Source organism: Zingiber officinale, chromosome 8A, assembly GCF_018446385.1.
Source record: "Zingiber officinale cultivar Zhangliang chromosome 8A, Zo_v1.1, whole genome shotgun sequence".
NCBI classification, from domain to species: Eukaryota; Viridiplantae; Streptophyta; class Magnoliopsida; order Zingiberales; family Zingiberaceae; genus Zingiber; species Zingiber officinale.
This window is the reverse complement of record NC_056000.1, coordinates 51,706,727-51,727,598: the sequence shown is the minus strand read 5'-3', so window position 1 is coordinate 51,727,598 and position 20,872 is coordinate 51,706,727. Positions and strand designations below refer to the sequence as shown.

The 20,872-nt window shown below is 36.4% G+C and overlaps 1 protein-coding gene across 4 annotated transcripts; it reads right to left on the bottom strand.

Moving 5' to 3' along the window:
* Positions 1–1,244: 1,244 nt before the first annotated feature.
* Positions 1,245–18,938, bottom strand: LOC122009046 (probable transcriptional regulator SLK2). 4 transcript variants are annotated; one of them, XM_042565032.1, is made up of 11 exons: positions 18,744–18,938; positions 18,207–18,398; positions 17,382–18,127; positions 17,144–17,275; positions 16,180–16,228; positions 13,028–13,242; positions 12,849–12,917; positions 4,508–4,608; positions 3,745–3,838; positions 3,573–3,642; positions 1,245–2,470 (listed from the first exon to the last, which is right to left on the bottom strand). In XM_042565032.1, exons 3-11 carry the CDS (start codon positions 18,102–18,104, stop codon positions 1,533–1,535), a joined length of 2,391 nt encoding a protein of 796 aa, XP_042420966.1. In that variant the 5' UTR covers positions 18,105–18,127; positions 18,207–18,398; positions 18,744–18,938; the 3' UTR covers positions 1,245–1,532. The 4 variants fall into 4 exon arrangements, with proteins under 4 accessions (XP_042420966.1, XP_042420967.1, XP_042420965.1 ...); XM_042565033.1 differs by having other exon boundaries at positions 17,382–18,144; positions 18,207–18,345; XM_042565031.1 differs by having other exon boundaries at positions 18,207–18,345.
* Between the last annotated feature and the right edge of the window lie 1,934 nt (positions 18,939–20,872).

Sequence of the window (20,872 nt, the reverse complement as noted above, 5' to 3'; positions counted from 1 at the left end):
TTTTCTACTCTTTAGTTTTTTAGTTCCTTGTTGCATTTCATATATATATATATATGTGTGTGTGTGTGTGTGTGTGTGTGTGTGTGATGTTTATGTTTGTACTCGAGGAGTTTTATCGAGTGTTCGGTCTACTACATTTCTTTTTCCGCTGTGTTGGTTTCTCTGTCGTGGTGTTAAGGTTTCCATCATTGTAGTGGAGTAGGTGGTTTTCAAATATAAACTGTGTGGTTGTGTCATTCAAAGACTGAAATATATATAAACTGCGTGGTTGTTTAGTTATGTTTATTGTTATTGTTCCAGCTGTGTTGGCCGAAGTATATGTGGCATCGAGGGTCTTGTAAAATAGTTTCAGATTGTCACTCGTATAGGAAAGATGTTACCAAAAATTTTTCTGATAGGGACTATCTGGGACGTGACAAGAGGTGCCATTACATTAAGGGGAAAGCCATCGGTTGTAGAACTGAAGCTAAACCTGGACTTATGTTTTTTTCTTTCATTGCTAGTGTGTGTGAAAGATGTTTTGATATAACGGTAAAATTATTACCATGATTGACAAAATACTCGAGTCGTGAAAATGACAAAATACAAGGTAAAATTGAGTTTTTTTTTTGAAAACATGTTATTAGTGGCCACTGGCCATTGAGTATTTAACTAATATTATTTAATCATAAGATATACTTTTTATTTTAATTATCACGCTCTATCCTATTTGCCATCAAAAATATCCTTTAATAGTAAGTTCTATAAAAAAAAAATGCTATAATGTAAAGTAAAATTATCACACAAAATATTTTTATTCCAACTTAACCTAAATTATTTAATTTAGTCAAAATAATTCTAATTTAGCCAAATTAGAATAATGTAGAACAGTTGTAATTAATTAATAGCAATTTGACTAAACTTACTATATATAATAATTTTTAGCAAAGTTACTACAACAGTATTGGGACAATTTCAACGTAGAGCTTTATTTTAACCATAGTTTGAAAAACGCCCTATCAATTTTTCCCTAAAAATAAATTTAATCGTTCAACATCTAGGACCATGCCTAGAAACAAGGACGACACATGTGACCTCCAATTATTTTTTTTTAAAAAAATTAAATCCTTTTTAATATTTATAATATTTAAAAATATATAAATAAAATCTACCTCTTTTTAATCCCGCATCTCTAATAATAAGCAATCGAACTACACATCCAACATTTCTAGATTTTGATGGTGCACCAAAGTAAAACCATGAAGGAGAGAATTCTGAAGTTGGCAGTTAATTATTAGGCAGGTTAAAAACGGACGACACGAAAACCTCAAACAAGAAAAATATCAATACTATCAGCAATCTGCCAAAAAAAAAAACAAGTTTTAAGAACAAACCTCAACATCTCCTGTTAAAGAGCCTCAACCAGAGACATTTGCATACGATATCGAACAACATCTCCGTTACCCTTAAGCTCCTATCAGCATGCAGAAAACATTATGAACTTTGCACATCAGTAATTTTCTACGTGTTTTCCCAATGACAGAAGCCAAACATCACCAAGAATCCCCATCAAACATCCCACCGTCTATAAATTCTTGAGCAATCTGATCTACTTCTGCGAAATCCAAGTTCTCTAGCAACTCGAGCCTCGAATTAAGACTGTTTCCGCTGATGGAGGGGATGCTAGCCGTGGCAGCAGATTTGAAGCTGTCATTCCTGCATGGAACTGCAACTGTACCATCTTTACGAAGGGCTGTGGCATTGTTTTGCATCTCAAGTGCATTTCTGAAAGATCCAGTGTCTATCCTGGTGGGCATGCTCATAGTGTCACACCCATTGGCATCTCCAGCTGCCAGGTTAGTGTTCGCACGAGGAGCCGTAGATTGTTGTGGTGTTTCCTTACTGTTATTCATCATCTCTTGTAGCATTTGATGAATAACATGTTGCTGCATTTGCTGATTCACCAGAGGGCCATTTAAATTGTTTTGTAGTGGCAGGCAGCCGTCCAATGGAGGCTGTTGCTGATGCTGGCCAGGCAAGTTATTGTTAGACGCATCTGTCGGATGTGATGAGCCAGATCCTGGAAATTGCATAGGGTGTGCATTTCTGGACTTACTTAAAGAAGTAGTAGCCTCTTGTTGAAGCAGAGCTTTACTTAAAGAGCTGGAAGCCTCTTGCTGAAGTAGAGATTTGCTCAAGGAACTAGAAGCCTCTTGCTGAAGCACATTCTGCTTCATATTCATAGTATTTCTCAGCACATTCTGATAGTTGTTTAATGCATGAACACCCTGATGATCGCTGTTAGCGAACAGGCTAGTTGATAGATTGTCGTTCATGTAGCTGTTTAAACCCGGAGGAATTTTAACATCCTTATCCAGACTACCTGGATCACCAGACAGACTATGATTCGAGAGTTGTCCTTCCAACTTTACTTTTTTGATCTCAACTGCTGCCTGCCTGGGGTAGTTCTTTAAGCTTTCTGTAAAAAAATCTATGCAAACATCAAAATGAAGATCTTTCGTTGGAATATGATATCTATCTTTAAAGCACCTTCCTTATTTAGTTTCAAAGATTATAGGGCACATATAAAGACACCCCTTCTTTATCCGAAGTATCAAAGGAGTACCTCATTTTTCAAAATCATCATTCAAAAAAGGGTCCCTACTTTTATACCTCATCATTTATAATAAATTTGATATAAAATTTGAGTTTAAAAGATTTAAAATATTTACAATACATGTCTTAAATTATTTTGGTTCATTTGAATATGCCTTAAATTATGTGTCTAAACCAAAAGTAATTTTATGGTTGTATATGGCATTGGTCATCATGAGTTTGAGTCGCGGAAAAAGTCTTTTGCAATGCAGGATAAAGTTGCATGCGATAAACCCAATGTGGTCCGATCCTTCCCTGAGACCCCCACATTAGTGGAAACTTCGTACACACGGTTGCCCCTTTGTATAGCATTGCCAATTATAAAAATGACCATACACAATCATAAAGTCTTTAAGCCAAATAAATTCTTTTATGGTCATATATTGCCAACGTCATATACTATGACGACCACAAAGTCTTTAGGCCAAATAAATCATTTTATGGGCATATATTGCCAATTGTCATATACAACCATAAGTTATTTTGGTTCATTTGATAAAAATTTTATTTAGTTCATTTGAATATGTATAGGACTTAGAACCTTAAATTATCACATTTGGTAGTTTTGAATCTAGTGTCCTAACTTAAACAAATTATTTCTTCAAGTAATACACACTCTCTACCTATTGTAGTTAATATTGAATATTGGATTAATAATATCGATATGCTTTACATTGTCCAATCAACATATTTTTTTTTCTATGTGGAAGTATGTTGATTAATATATTTATAGTCTATGTTGGTTTATATTTTAAGTACCTTTGAGTGCAGACCATATATTGGTAATGCAATAGGTTAACTCCTACATACACTTCTTAAAATATTAGGTTAAGTTGAATTTTTAAATAACACCAACCCTAGTGTATGTCTCGGGGGCATAAAAATTGACGACAAGGAAATCATTTACCCTTTTATATACAGTACCACAAGAAATTTACCTATTGCTCCAATCTTCTGCTCCAGACTATAATCAATCAAATCTTTCATGCTGCTCACAACCTCAGCTATCTGGAAAAGAAAATGGAATATCAGCAACTTTATGGATAAAAAAACATAAGATAGAAGGCACCCTTCAATTCATGAGGCACATAAACAATGCTTATTAGTTACCTGCAAACATCTGAAATATCTTTTGGAGAATCCCAAATCATTCACAGCTTGTAAATCTAAAGTTTTTACTAACTGACGACCTGTTGCTGCAAGCCTACCAAATGTGTTACATAGTCAAGCAATATATGAGTTAAAAGAACAGCGAACTCTACAATAAAATCATCATGACAACAAAGACTGATAAGACTGACAATGAAGAAGCTAGCAAAGGGTATCATATTTTGACAATTCAAATGTAGTCTCTGTTGAAATGGATTTTTTAAAAGCCATAAGAAAAAATATGGCAACATGAAGTTCATCAGCTCATTAATATAAAATTATGACAATCAAGATACCAGAAAATGATGGCATGTCATTATAGGCATAGATAAAAAGCTAAAATAGCTAACAACAGGAATGCATTGCATTAACTTGTCTAGTATTTGTGAATATTGTTGATTGATTGCTAAATCAATCAATCAATCTTTGGTTAGCCATCTCTTTGAATAGTTTGCATGAAGTATCTGCATTTAGATAATTAAAAAGAATATTGCAAGGTTGAACAAAGGATTAGAGTTTCAGCTGATAATGTTCTATCTAGATAGTATGTATTGCACCACCAGCTATCCCATAACAAAACGGAATCATCTTTGGTGGGATTGGTTATTGGTAAATGGAGTTAGTTTCAATTGTGTTATTTTTTTAATAGAAACATGGAAAGTTAAGCTCCCAATATTAGAATTTCTTTTGAAATGCTGTAGATTAAATGACAAGGTTCACTCACATGTTGCAGCTGGCTTGCAAGTCTTGATGTGAAACAACAGAGGAATTATTTCCAGCTATCGTTGCTTGATATTTTTGAGCAACTTGCAATAATTGGTTAACCTGAAAATTCCATACGTAATATTTTAATAAGCAAAAACAAATACAGACTATATGTGATCCCACGAATATGCTTCTCATGGGGAAACACACTATTGAGTTGCAAATAATCACTAGATAGTAGTAGAGATAACATTATGGGTTACCTATGAAATATAAAGTTTATCTAAATGTTTGACCTTAATCAGCCTTCTGAAGGATTGCATAGGGGAGGACTCGGCCACAGTGAAGAAAGATAACCAATGTTATGATCATGTGATGGACATAACAAAGTAGGACAAGAAATAATTAACAGAAATTTTAATATATGTTGTAACATCATTTAAAAACAGATGTTGGATATCAGGTGAGGTAATCAAGCGGTAACAAAATGTCATCTCCCTTTATTCTCTCTCTCTCTTTGGTGGTGATTTGTTGCCGTATTGCCACTTGCTATTTTGCCTCCTGTGCCATCACGAAGAGACACAGTTGCACCTCTTCCTACAAATTCTAACCAAAGACCATGATTTCCCTTCCCTCTAATACTAATGGAGGCACCATGGCCTCACCATTGTTGCTGAATCAGAACAGGAGCCCCACCACATGCGGGCGCAATCCTGCACCAAGGCTTGTAACAAATTGATATCATAAACATGATGATACCGTAAAGATTGAACATGACTTCCACCTAATATAAAGCAAATAAAGAAAGATCAGACCAAGGAAACAGGGGAACAAGCCAATAATCATGAAGTGAAGAACCAGCAAAGACTAGGGAAGATGGCAAGGACTGTAAACCTAATTACAGCACCCACCAAGTAGATGGAGGCCCTTCACACTGCAGCCCAGATGACTGACGACAATAGTTGGGTAACTAGGTTAACTGATACAATGTCCTGTGCTCCACAAGTCTTGGGAGGATTGATAAGAAACCTGAGCAAAGAACACCTCGATCCTAGGGATTCTGCCCCATATTGGCCGCTCAAATGGGAGGTGCCCAGAATCAGGCTCCTAGATTTTATTTCCTGAAGTATGATAGAACAGAAGATCCGCTACCTTTGATATCAAGGTGGCACCACTTTTTTAAACATCAATTGATCTAGGAAGAAGAAGAATTGACAGTGTCTCCCACTACCTATAAGGAAATGCACAGGTATATTTTTTTGAAAATTAAAAATGATTTTTTTTTTGCAATAATACGAGGTGAATTCAAAGAGATTTGCTGCAACCAATTTAGACCACCAATAGGGATTGAAAATTAGGTGAATTAACCACGCTTCAAGAGATATGCTATGTCAAAAAATGATTGAGCTGAAGCCTAATGACCAGCCAAGAGGTAGTTATATGTCTTTCACCTCGGTGTTGGTACCTCACCTACAGGTAAAGACACACCAATCCTGAGACGCCACCAATGCAATACACCTTGTATGCCCCTATGAACAAAAATCATGAAGACCTAAAGAATCACAACAATGATAGTAAACCAATAAGCAATGCCTACAGCCAACCATCTGAAACTTAACAAATGTTGAGATGGTCAAACATCATGCCAACCATTCTGGAACAACCATAAGCATAATTACAAGTGACTATTTATGCTAGATGAAGTTGCAAAGACAGAACCAAAGGAATCTCCTAAATACTCACTGATGGATTCAAATTCCACTATTACAAATATCAACCATCATCATCTCGCACCTTGTTTCTATCCTTATCATTAGTTATCAACTCACAAAGTAGAAGAAATTTCATCAGTAAAGGCTGAGCAACCAAACTAAAACTGAACTTAAAGCAAGAAGACCATATCCCCTTGATTGTCATTGTTAGTGGTGTTGGCACAATCATAACTCAAGTGGAAAGAGCAAGATCTTTTGATGTGTGGTAGAGGGTTTAAGTTAGTGCATGGGCATCGAATTTGCAAGGATTTGGCAGGTTGCACATAGAATATTGATGAAGGATGGCAGGGGTCTGATGGACCAAAAGTCTTGGTCGGCATTGGAAGTCTAGAAGCATGATTTTTGAGCAAACGGATGAATTCCTATAGGTGCAGTCTTTAGACATGTGCAAGTCCTGAGAGCATGACTGCGTCTTCGGATAGGAAGTGTTGAAGACATGGAGTGATGGAGTCTTGGGCAAGTTAGTGAAGTCAAGACAGTGAAGTATGAGAATATGTGACTTGGGTCTCTAGGTCCATATATTTTGGGAAAGTGTAAATGTGGCTTGTAGAGTCTTTAACCTAAGAACAAGGGTTCCTGCTTGTAGTCAATTGACAAATCTCGATCTCAGAGGCTTATGGAGGCATAGGTGAGTATTGTCAAGATCCTCAAGCAGATTAAGTCGATTGCTGAGTCAATTGGAATTGATTCAATTACTAAGTTGATTGAAATACCATTCTTGCAAACAGAATTCTCTGTTAAGACTGAATCAAATCAAAATGGGCTCTTAATTAACTAAACAGACTTTGAACTTATTGGAGCTTTGTTGAGTCCGCTGAACTGCCTATAAAATTCTGCCAATGATTCTTTTATTTGAATTTAAGTCGACTGAAGTTGAAATTTTCAATCGATTGGACAAGCTCAAAAATAAGTCGTTGAATAACCATGTAAGACCTCTCTATGTAAGCATCAGGCGTATTTCTTCTCAGTGACTTTGCATAAATAACATACCTAAGTTTCAACTTTGTGTGATCGAGATACGACCAATTATTGTCAAAAGGCATCTTCTACATGATCAATAATATCTTCTGTAGGAGGTTTCTTTGCCTCATCCAAAGAGACTTTTCATAACAGGATTGCAGATTTGATCCACCTAATGAATTGTTAGATCATGGAGTAGGCCTGGTGATTTGAATCGCGTAGAGGTCTCGAGTTAGCATTTTTTGTATCCGGCTCTTATGATCTGACTAATTTTAGAGGTGACTGGCCTGGCCTTACGAAAGTTTCCGACCGTCTACCAGGGTAAATTGGAAAGTACAGATGGGTCCTGGCGGACGACCCAACGTCACAAGTTTTAAACTCCCTACGTATAATGTGCCCCGGGTGAGATTTGAACCCTTGTTGCCTATGAAACCCGTCGCACATCTTACCATCGCACCATAGCCCCGGGGATGGTCTCGAGTTAGCATTGCTTTCTATTCTTTATGTTTGCTTATTTCTATTTTGTAGTATTTATTCTAATACACACAAACACACAAGCATGACAAGATGTTCTCTTGCATAAGAGTGCAAGAGAAAGCAAATTTTGCATTTGCAGGTCAAGAAGCTATTAACACCCCCTCTTACGTGTTAGTCAACATCCATCGATCATCTACAAATGAGGGGTGACTCTAAGGTTTAAGGATCATTTCAAAAATATATCTAATGCTGAGTATTGAAGGTATAATGATTACTTGTTATTCCACTAAAACAATTGATGCTATAGTAGGACTTTGATAGCTAAGCATGTTGGGTCTTCGTCTTGCATTTTAACACCATGAACATGCAATTTATAAAACAAGGGACAAACTACGAGGGAGCCAACAATGACCACAATTAATATCTATATGGGATGGACAAATATTGGTGCATCGAATGACAACGGAGAAAGAAAATCTACTCTAAGAGTTTAGATTTCACAGACCAAAAATTCATGAAGGGAGATCTTAAAGTGTCAAACACAAGAAGCTAGGCCCTATGATTGAGGACAAACACAATTTCGACGAGGCAAGAAATGTTATAAATGTAAACATGCCTTCTGAAGGATTGCGTGACTCGACCACAATGAAGAAAGAGAATGAGTCTTATGATCATTTGATGGACATGAGACATCCAAGTGGCTTCGAATTGGTACACCACAAGGCCAACACATGCTCCAAACCAACCACCCTGGAAGTTCAAACACATAATAAAAGTGGCTTCTGAAGGAGACATCAATCCTCCCCGACTATTGTTGAACAGGAGCATAAGCACCATTACCTAGGGAGTATGAGTGTAAGTTATATATATAACAACAACGACGACGACGACAACGACGACAATCAAGCCTTTTCCCACTAGGTGGGGTCGACTGTATGAATCATTTTATGCCATTGAGCTCTATCTCCTACTGTATCATCATCTATATTCAAATAAATTATCTTATTTTATTGTTTCTAATCAAGTCTTTTTTGGTCTTCCTCTTCCTCATTTGATATGCATGTTTATCATAATTTCACATTACCTAACTGGAGCATTTATTGGTCATCTAGCACATGTTTGTACCAACTTAAACGTGTCTCTCGGAGTTTTTCCTGAATAGATGCAACTCCGACTCTCTCTAATGCTCTCATTTCTTATTTTGTCCATCCTCGTATGTCCACACATCCACCTTAATATTCTCATCTCTACAACTCTCATCTTCTGCTCATATACTCGAGTCATAGCCCAACATTCAGCTCCATATAACATAACAAGTCTAACTGCGATTTTAAAAAACTTACCTTTAAGTTTAAGAGGTACTTTACGATCACATAAAACAATCGACGCTCTCCATTTCAATTATCCTGCTTGTATTCTATGTAAGACATCTCTCTCAATCCCTCCATCGTTTTGCAAAAATGATCCTAAATATTTAAATCTATTGATTCCTGACAACTCGTCCTCTTCTATCTTAACAATTGTCTCATTACTTCTAATATTATTAAACTTAAATTCCATATATTCTGTCTTTAATCTACTAAGTTAAAAATCTTTCCTTTCTAGTATTTCCCGCTAAGATTCTAGTTTAACATTTACTACACGTGTTTCATCTAAAAAAATAATATAATCTGCAAACAACATGCACCACAGTACTGTCTTGAATGTGCGCAGTGAGTTCGTCCATGTTCTTCTTGGGTAGCCCGGTGCACGAAGCTCTCGCCATGCGGGGTCTCGAGGAAGGATCCATTATACGTAGTCTTACCTTGCTTTTTGCAAGAGGCTGTTTCCAGGATTTGAACTCGTGACCTTTTGGTCACATGACAACAACTTTACCGTTGCGCCAAGGCTCCCTTTCTTTAATGTAAAAAGATAAAAACTTAGAGCTGATCCTTGATGTAACCCTATCTTTATTGAAAATGCTTTAGTTACTCCACCCGAAGTATTTACTCTGGTTGTTACATCCTCGTATATATCCTTAATTAGTTCAATATATGTTACGCCAACACCTTTCTTTTCCATAATTCTCCATATAATTTCTCTTGGGACTCTATCATAAGTTTTTTCTAAGTCAATAAATACCATGTGTAGATCTTGTTTTTGCTCCCGATATTTTTCAATTAATTGTCTAAGAAAATGTATAGCTTCTATTGTCGACCTTCCAAGCATGAACCCAAATTGATTTTCAGTCACTGTGGTCTCCTTCCTTAATATTTTTTCTATTATTTTTTCCCAAAGTTTCATAGTATGACTCATTAGTTTAATATCCCTATAGTTTGCATAATTTTGTTCGTCTCCCTTGTTCTTATATAAGGGAACTAGAGTCTTATCCTCCATTGATCAGATATTTTTTTTATTTATAATATCATGTTAAATAATTTTGTAAATCATTCAATACTTTGTTTCCCTAGGTACTTCCATACCTCTATCGGAATATCATATGGTCCAACAACTTTTTCATTGTGCATCTCATTTAAAGTTTATTTTACTTCTGAAGTTTGAATCTACGATAAAAATTAAAATTTCTATGCTCATTTGACCTACTTAAATTATCTAAATTAAGTTGGTCACCTAAACTTTCATTAAAAAGTTGATGAAAATACCTCGTCCATCGCTCTTTTATTTCTCCATCGTTTACTAATACCCTATTATATTCATCTTTCTCTTTTATTTCTCCATCATTTACTAATACCCTATTATATTCATCTTTAATACATTTTATTTGGCTAAGATATCTTATTTTCCTTTCTCTCACTTTAGCTATTCTATAAATGTCTCTTTCCCCTTCTATCCAATTTTTTATATAGTCGTTCAAAAGTTTCATTCTTTAGTTTACTCACTACTTTCTTAGCTTCTTTCTTGGCTATTGTATATTTTTTTAAGTTTTCCTCGTTCTTACAAATATATAATTCCTTATAAGCTATTCGTTTTTCCTTCACTTTTTCTTGTACTTTCTCATTCCACCACCAAAATTCCTTACTTAGTGGTGCATGTTCCTTTGACTCACCGAGTACACTCTTAGCTACTATTTTCAACTTTGATATCATCTTATTCCATGTTGTATCAGAGTCATCGTATATTTCACCTAATGCTTGTACTTCTACTTTCTCCTTAAATATATTTTGCTTCCCATCCTTTAATTTCCACCACTTAATTGTAGGAATCGTATATATTTTCTTTCTATTGGTACTATGTTTGAGACGTATATCCAACACTACTAACCTATGTTGGGTAGTTAAACTTTCTCCAGTAATGATTTTACAATCTTTACAAATCTGTCTATCCTTCTTCCTAACTATAAGAAAGTTAATTTGCGATTTACTATTCCCACTTTTGAATGTGACTAAGTGTTCTTATCTTTTCTTAAAAAACATATTAGCTAATATAAGGGCATATGCTATCGCAAAATCTAATATAGTTTTCCCTTCCTCATTTCGCGTTCCAAATCCATAACTCTCATGTACCATCTCATATTTCTCATTTTTCACTTTGACATACCCATTTAGATCACTTCCTATTAAAATCATTTCATTTGGTAGAATATTTTGTAATATTTCATCAAAGTCGTCCCAAAACTTTGATTTGGTAGCTTCATCTAATCCTACTTGTGGTGCATATACGTTAATTATGTTCATAGTTCCTTTCGTCACTATTATCTTAAGGACTATAATTCTATCCCCTTTTCTAACTACTCCTATAACTTCATCCTTTAACAAACTATCTACAATAATACCCACTCCATTTCTTGCTCTACTCTTTCCAGTGTACCATAACTTAAAACCTAAGTTCTCTATCATCTTTGCCTTCTCGCCTACCCATTTTGTCTTTTGTACACACAAAATACTAATTCTTCTCATAAACATTATATCTACTACCTCCATTGATTTACCAATGAGAGTTCCTATGTTCCATGTTCCAAATCTTAGATTATTAGTTTTCCTAACATATTTGTCTTTATCCAACCTATGGTGTGAGAACTCTTGTCTATTTAATACTACACCCAAGTTCTCATAAAGAAGTAGCGGTCCTTGTTGAGACGTTACAGTCGGACCCTGTAATACGAACTCTTGCATATTTAGCACTACATCCGAGTTTTAGAGATATAGCGGTCCTTGCCGAGACGTTACAGTTGGACCCTGCAACGCGTTCCTTCCAGGGAAGGACCTAGCATTAGCACAATAGTTTAATGAATTCATTTATTAAATATTCGTTATAATTTTAACACTGAGTTGGGACCGGCCATGACCGGTCACTATGGGCTATATATATATATATATATATATATATGGAACACAACTGAAATTTATAACATGACCCAAGCTACAAAATTCCTTGATGTACAAGAAAAAAAGTGCATAGATTCTAAATGAACATTTCTTTTTCAAATTAGATCCCAAAAACATGTCGTAGTTGCACTCATACTCCAAATATTTTTTTATTTCTTTATTAATTTTTCAACCTATAGGTAATCAAATTGATAATATGATGTTAAGCTAAGATTTGATGAAGAAGATTTAATTTTAAAGATATGTGCACAATGAGGTGATTTTCCCCAGATGAATATAAAATCAAATATTTGGGCTAAATTCAACACTTTGTTTTGTCTAGCTCATCTCTACTTAATTCTACCATGTCCTCGCCAGCCACAATTCCACATCCTTCAATGAAAAGAATCTTATTAATGTCCAAAACGTGAAATCTATATCATCGTTTTTAAAGTTCTACATTTTGTTCACCAACTTCTTAACACACACAGCTGCTTGCTTAGCCTCCCCAACAAGGCATGTATCCTAACTAATTGGATTTGACAACATGGAGATATCCAACCTTGAGCTCACGATGCAATATCAGTATTATCACCTAAATCAATCACAATTGATTATGTTAATTAGAGTGTCTAAAACCCCATCTACCCTTCACCTTTTGCTGTAACTAACCAATTTACTAACTATGAATCCGCCTCATTCTATTCATTTCATCATCCATTAAACTTTACCTAATCATTCGCAGTTATTTTATCTTTTGAGCAAATATTGTTTTTTTTCTTACTTTTAGGAATTTCATTCTATACTTAGCAATAAAATAAAAAAATAGTTAAAACAAAGAAAATACCTGAGGTGCTAGCAATCTACGTGAAAGAAACTCTTCATGTCGTCGACTACAAAATTCCCATAATAATATCTGTAGCAGTGTAATAAGTATCATATAAATTAAAAAAGGATGGAGAAAATGACAGCTGAAAGACATGCAATCAATTCAAGGAAGAGATTCGAGCCCATCTAGTTTAAAACCTTCAGTTCCGGTGTAAATAATATGCGAAGTTGTCCTTCATGAATAATATGTACATGTTCATAAACAGTCTCTTCAACAGCTTTTTCAAACTTCAGTACCATAATTCCAGAAGGTAATCGACACTCATGAGGCATATCAAGAAACAAATTCTCATCAATAACTCCACCATCAAATTTAATTTGCAAAAGTCGAGGAAGTACTTCAAAAGTAGCCTCTGGAAAACAACACAAATTTGAAATTGTAGAGAGACTTCAATGAATCCGGACTGTACTGATTGTAGTAAAAAAATTTACATAATATTAGTACCAACATAAACTGATAATAATGGTCACAGAACATCTAATTAGAAAAACTGATTGTAGTTTTTAGAGTCACAATTCAAGTCAAATTTCTGGTACCAACAAATACGAGCTTCAGGAGTTCCAGTAAATTCATCTACGTGGTTATTTGACAGGGGAATTTCAAAATTCTGGCGTCTAAGATCTGGAATATTTTGTGGAAGCGACATCAATTTTCTGTAATATAGAGAATGCTATACTCATCTGTCGTTACCAGAACGACACAGACATTGATGTTACTTCTCTATGCTATACTCCATGCTATCCTTCTAAGGTTGACAGAATGTGTTAGTAGCAAGATTGCAGAAATATATGGAAATAAATGACAGACATTATGAAAAGGTGAATCTCTTGGGAATGACACTGGCCATAGCTTTTTAACAATATAGACTTGTGTTGAGATTTAATCAAAGTCTCACATTAGAAAGATTTGATAAAGATCCTGGATTTAAAATGATGTAGGATATCTCCATAGGCGACATCCTTCCCTCCCTTTGAGGGGAGAATTGTTGGGATTCAATCAAAGTTCCACATTGAAAAGATTTGGTAAAGATAATGGATTTAAAAGGATGTAAGATATCTTCATTGGCATGAGGCCTTTTGGGGAGAGCCCAAGAGCAAAGCCGCCATGGTCCAAATTTTTGTTGATCTATATATATATATATATATATATATATATATATATATATATATATATATATATCAACAAAAAATCTCCAAAGCCTTTTTGTTGCTTTGTTTATATTTTTTTCATTTTGCGGGATGCCGGGAATTAATTACTTGTATCCTATTATTTGTAATAGATATACAAACGAAGAGAATACAAGGGAAGGATGGCAAACCGGAACTCTTTTGTTTAGATTGATAGGAAGTTGTGGACAAACAAAAAGAGAGAAGATTATAGGGAAATAATTGATTGAGCAAATAGAACTTCTTCTATTAACTTAAACTTATAACTTAGAGAAATTATTCAAACAAATTTAGGCCCGGGATAGGTCAGGGTGACCAGATGCTCGCGAAGAGGCCCGGGCCATAAGAGTAATTGTGGTCCTTCGTTTAAGGAAAAGATTGTGGGGTTCAATCAAAGTCCCACATTGGAAAGATTTGATAAAGATCATGGGTTTAAAAGGATGTAAGATATCTCCATTGGCATGATGCCTTTTGGGGAGAGCCTAAGAACAAAGCCATAAGGGCCTAGGCCCAAAGTGGACAATATCATGCCTTTTGGGCACAACAACTTGAGAGACCTCAGGCACTCACATTTGGTGAAAAAGGGTTTACAACCCAAGATTTTGGCAACAACTTCCAAGGCTCTAACCAACTAGGCTAAGTGGCACCCTTCCAATAGCAATAGGTGTTGACACCAACTTGGTATTTATCCAAGGGTTTGGCATTATACCATTTTACATACCATTGGCTTGTTGCTAAATGTGGTATTTATCCATGCATTTGGAAGCACACATTTTGCATGCTTGTGCCAATTAGCAACAGACTAATAGTATGCATGAAGCTTGTGCTGAAGTCTTAGGCCTTTTACTACTATTGATGCAAATTAAATTCTAGATAATTAGTTGGTCTTCTCAATGAATGTCTTAGAACATATAGTTTTTTACCCATTTGAAATTTTCCATCTTTTCTTCAATTCAATCAAATTTGTATTTTCAGATTGGAGAACTAAAGAAACTGAAAAAAGAAACACCTTTAGAAGAAAGTCCTCAAATAGTTCAATAATGCATTACAGGCTTCCGAACATCATTGTATCCTAGATTCATCTGGAATTCTGTGCGCTAAATTGTGGGTCAAGAACCCTTTTTACTGTCACATTTAGATCCCTGTAATATCTTGTAAAACTTCGGGGACTTCAGATTTTGCCTTCAATTGTCAGAAAAATTGAGGTTCCAATTACAAATTTTACTCATTGGTTAGTTCATAGTTCATAAAGGCATTCAAGTTCAAACTCATATTGAATAGAATCCATAGGTGCTATTTCTATGGAAGCAGGTTGTGTGAGGTTCCAATAACAATAACTATAATATCAATCAGAAATTCGATTTGAATTACGGGAAATTTCACTTCACCCTGAAGTTTATTTCTTTTAGAAAATACCCACCCACCCCAATTTTCAAATTCTTAATGGAATGATGACATGGCAAAAATGTTACAATCATTCATTGGAGTTGAAATCCACCATCATGATCTGTCAAGCAAAAAAATGTTAGTGATTGAGGCTAAAAATGACATGAGATTAATTTATAGCTGGCCTAGTTGGTCATCAATATCGTGGTTCACCATATGAGTCAGAAAATTATAGACACAATAAAAATTCTTAGGCTTCTCTTAGAATTAGTGAAAGAAAATGGCAACAGGAATCAAGCCTGTTTCAGTGTAGTAAAAGGTTTAAACTATTCTATGAAGGCCCCCATATCACTGAGATCCTATGGGTAATGCCACAACATATAGACACTATCAGCGCACCAATATTAGTTAGCTCTATATTCCTTGCTTGTTTGCTTATCCAGAAAAGAAACAGGAAACTGCAGCAGTTGACTCAAATGTCTGTTAATCTTAAACAACTAAATAACTCATCTTGTGATATTACTGAGGAAGTGATATGCACAGTTGAACATCACATATCATGACAATGTTGCATAGAAAGGAAATACAGGCAAGACAAAGCATCTTGCTAATGCATATGTATATTTAAGGATCATATGGATAGTGTAATATTTATCATAGACTGTTTTATCTAGAACCAATCAGACTTCTGCATTAAGTTAATGAATAAAGAAAACTATAAAGATATAACTACTAACCAAATCCCTTTCCAGATTTAGAACCACAGATGTCACATTGCCATGCATCCTGCATCAACCAAAGAGTGTGCACACACTAAATAATAAAAATAATAGGAAAATAACTATGTTACCATAATCTAAGCAAAAATATTTAATATTTCCTTGTAAAATTTGGATGATTTTTTAAGCTATTTTTTAGCCACATTCAGAGATAGAAGACCATGCCAATGACCAAGCACGAGCAAAATCAAGTAATTCTAAATGTATGAACATGTTGAGAACCACAGCAGTAAAATACAAATATGATGGCAATACATCAGAACAAAACCTAGTTGAGCCCAAGTTAGATTCTTCCTATTTTAGTCAGAGACAAACCTAGATTTATTTAATGGATACATGAATCTTGAGGATACAAGACTCGGAAGGGAGCAAGATCTTTAAAATATTAAGATGTACATGACCACTACATGATAATATTTGAAATAATCAAACATTTATCTAACATAAGAATCTTAAAATATCAACATGTAAAATGTATTACAATCTATTTTCTACCATACTTGACTAGTCAAATAAACAAAAACCTAAATACCTAATTTAGTTCCACCTTCTAATTTCATAACCAAATAGTAATTATAAGTTTGTGAAGGGGAGTCTTGACACAAAGGTAAAGTTGCTTCCGTGTGACCTTATGGTTATGGGTTCAAGTCACGGAAATAGTGTCTAGCAATGTTGAGTAAGATTGCATACAACAGACCCAATGTGGTTTGACCCTTCCTCGGGACCCCGCATTGGCGGAAGCTTCATGCATCAAGCTGCCCTTTTATAGTAATTATAAGTTTATAACTAGCATTAATTCTTTCTATAATAGAAGAGTTTCATTCGAAGCCCAATTAGAAAAATGAAATAATTATTCTCCTAATTCATTATGCAGAAAAAGTAACCAAAAACAAACAGCAATTTAATATACAAAACCACTTACAATAGCCAACTGTGCGAAAATACCAAGAGCATGATTGCCCATATTTTCATACAAGGACAAACACCATCTTTTCTTGGCTTGTAGTGCAAAATACTCGGATACAAACTTCCTCCAGTATAAAATTGTGTTGTCCTATAAGAAACAGATACGACTTGAACATTGCAGGATGCACAATAATGATATGAGGTCAATCTTAAGAAGGTACTAGATCGTGATGAAAATCAAAAAATAAACTCACATGTGGCCGATGTCGTTTGTGATACAAGTATTGCATAAGCTTACGGTAGCATATTCCATTATCAATTGTCTGTTTAACAGGAATAGATAATTGAAGAGCCTGGGACTGCAGATGTTGTTGCTGCAGGTTTCCCATAGGGCCTCTTTGCATATGAGAGAAGGATTGGATTATCTGCTGTTGCTGCCGTTGCCGTTGCTGCTGCTGCAATAATCTCTGCTGTTGCAAAATGGCCTGCAGTTGCATGTTCTGCTGACCTTGTGCTTGAATGGGCTCGTGTCCCTGTAAAAGCTGTTGAATCAACTGCCGCTGCAAAGCATCCTCATGCCTTCCATCAACTCGAGGCTTCTTTTGGGCATTCATCAAACTTCCAAGGTCCTGTTGCGTTAGCTGAGATGTTGCTCCTGACAACCCTTGCTTTTGTATCTGTGCTAGGGAAGGGTTTTGCTGCACAGTTGAACAACCATCAATCACTGAACCTGAGAAGTTGGAGGAGAAGGAAATGGGAGAGGTAGGAAGCCGTGTGTATCCTTCGTTACTAAAGCTGGGGCATCGTTGCAACTGACCGCCACAGAGAGCTGAGTTGGCATCCGTCACAAGGGAATTCGCACCGATGTTCGGACCCGAAGAGTTCGCAGCGCTGTTAGGTACATGGTTCATGTCGCCTGAGGTAAGTCCGAGACTGGAACAACCATTCCCCGACATGGGGATCAAAGTGTCTGACATCTGACCACCATCACTCTAGAAAACTACCAAAGAAGGAAGCCTACTTGGCCTCAGTAAATCCGCGAAGAAGTTGACACTATATAGCAAAGAGAATCCTCGTACCTACAGTGAGCCAGCCATCTCACAAACAACCTTAGAAGCAGAACTTCTGAAACCTAATCGTCACTGATTCAACAAAACTTGCGCCTTGTGCCATTCAGTTTCATCCTCAGCTCCATAAAAATGATTCGAGAGAGATTAACTGCAAATGTAGATAAGCCGCTTTGAGGATCGCATAAAATATCTACCTTGTCACTGTCAAGAGAGATCGAAGATCGACCATTAAAAACTGCAATCTTACCCTCGGGAAGCATATAAAGCAACTATAAAGAGATCGCGAGGACGAGAACATAAATCCTAATTTCTCCGAGATTTAGTAAAAATGATAGGGCAAAGTCACAACTGATCTCGAAATCACCGAGTCACACAACGCTTCACAACAATTCGAATCCGATGAACTGCAAGATGCCTATTTTAATCAAGTCGCAAAAAATTGACACGCTCACGAACGCTCAAGTAACAGGTCGAAAATCTCGAGGAAGAGAAAGCGAAAAAACGATAGCTTGAACGGAAAAAGCAAATGAATCAACAAGCACTTACCCTTCGAATTCGCGACGGCATCGACCAACGAGAGAAAGGGCCGCGCGCATCAACAGATGCAACGAGCTTGCTCCTTTTTCGCCGCTGCCTCCTCTCGGCCCCCTTTCTCGCGGCGCTGCGCCGCCGGCGAGCGGGTCCTCTTATGGGTCGCGGGAACTCGCGGGGGGAGGTGATTGATGACCGGCTGCAACCGCTTCGGCGGCCCCCGTTTACTGGCTTTGACCGGTTCGCTCGACCCTTTCGCTAGACTCATCACAGCCGTCCATTCCCGCCGAACTCCTAATCCGACAGCCTCACTTTCATGTAGGTTTCCAAATCTGGAATGGCCACCGGAAAATCATCTGATCAAAAAACACGGCCCACCCATTGTCAATCACCCACCTTTCTACCTCAATCGAGAGTCAAGATGGGCCCCTCTGTTGTTGATCCATCGGTGGACAAAGCAGGTGTAGTTCTGGAGGACCACATCGTTCAGCGGTGCACGAGCCTCGACGTTTCTTAAAGAACGGTTTCGAGGTTCGAAATGTTATCTCAGAGACCGATGATTCCATTTACCTATTTTGTACCTGTATGATGACTGGAGGAGGAGTGGAGCCCACAGCAAGGGAGAATAAGTTAATATTCCTAGTTTGACATCCTGAGACTAAGGTTGTTCCGATGCACACCGGCCTTCCTAATTAAATGCTCATACTTGTTTTCGTCCGTTACTCTATTTTTGTATACTTAGTAAAAAAATATAATAACAAACTGAACAAAAATTCGATTAAATATATTAGATCGATAAAAACTATTGAATTAATTTTGTTTGGATACTTCGATATTTCAGATTTTTTTTAAAAAATATTTTTTTCAATTAATTTTAATTTTAAAATTTTTTATTCAATTAAATGAATAAAAAAATTAAATCGATAAATCACCCATAATTCCATTATTATTTAAAAAATCAATTTTAATTAAATCTCCCATTATTTAAAAGAAAATATAATTAATTCCGTTTTTAATCGAATTAACTGATATTTTATCGATTCATTTTTATTGAAAAATTTGGTCGGCTCAATTAGTTTGAAAAAATATGATTAATTCAGTTCGATTCAGTTTTAACTGAATATTTACTCGTATCCATGAGATATATAATCTTTGGCATTTTGTAGAAATTTTTTCTCCAAATAGGGGTCGTAATCAAAAGATGTTGGACACTTGGAATGTCCGTCGAGCGTGCTTCCCGATTTACCCTGATGGGCGGTGTGAAACTGTAAATACCCTGTGACGATTTTGATTTGATCAATAAAGTCAAGTTAGGTCCTTTTGTTATTTTGATGTTTTGTGTCTAAGTGTGCAGGAATTTAGGAGCACAAGAAGTCGAAAGAAAGACGCAGCTAGTGGAATGGGAGAGAGCTAATGAGCTCGGTGCGTCCAAGGAACGAGGCGTTGCAGAAAAGCACGCTGGCGGACGAGAAGGAGGCGTGTGGCGTTTCCGAGGGACGAAAAGCCGGAGCGGAAGACTGCTCGAAGGCCAGAAAATAAGTTCGGATGAGCTCTATTCAAGATAGCTGAAATCACCCAAACAAGCGGAGTCGGAGTGGAAGACTCGGACCCAAGCGAGCGGAACCGGAGCAGAAGACCCAGACCAAAAAGTCAACATCCTGTTGACTTTTGGGTCCGGGCACCCTGACCCTATCGGAACGCGACTTGGCGTGATCCGTTGCGACAGAGATAAAATTTTATCCCTTTCCAGGCGCCTGAAACCCTTCCAGGCACCCCGATCAGGGCTATAAATACAACTCTGATCCCAATAACTTAGAACAATCACTTGTAATCAACTTCTTTGTCTGTTCTACTACTGTGTGAACTGTCAACGTTGTAAGAGGCTTCTCCGGCCAAAGGAGACTTGAGTGAACTTCATTTATCTAGGATTAACAATCATCTGATTGCAAACTTATTAAATTCATTTGTGCTTCTGCCTTTTTAATTTATGCATTTTCGTTTTGTTATTATACAAGTGTTTTCTTAATTTAGTTTGATACGTCGAGAAGGGTTTATTTTTATTTCAGGGCTATTCACCCCCTCTAGTCGGCCGCCAAGGGACCATCAATTGATATCAAAGTGAGGGCGCTTCAGAAGGACTTGTT

Coding starts and splice junctions, on each gene's coding strand:
- LOC122009046 (XM_042565032.1), bottom strand. CDS start 18,104: ATGTCAGACACTTTGATCCCCATGTCGGGGAATGGTTGTTCCAGTCTC. Junction 16,229..17,143: donor TTTTCGCACAGTTGGCTATT/GTAAGTGGTTTT, acceptor TGGTTGATGCAG/GATGCATGGCAATGTGACAT. Junction 3,839..4,507: donor TTGCAAGCCAGCTGCAACAT/GTGAGTGAACCT, acceptor CACATTTGGTAG/GCTTGCAGCAACAGGTCGTC.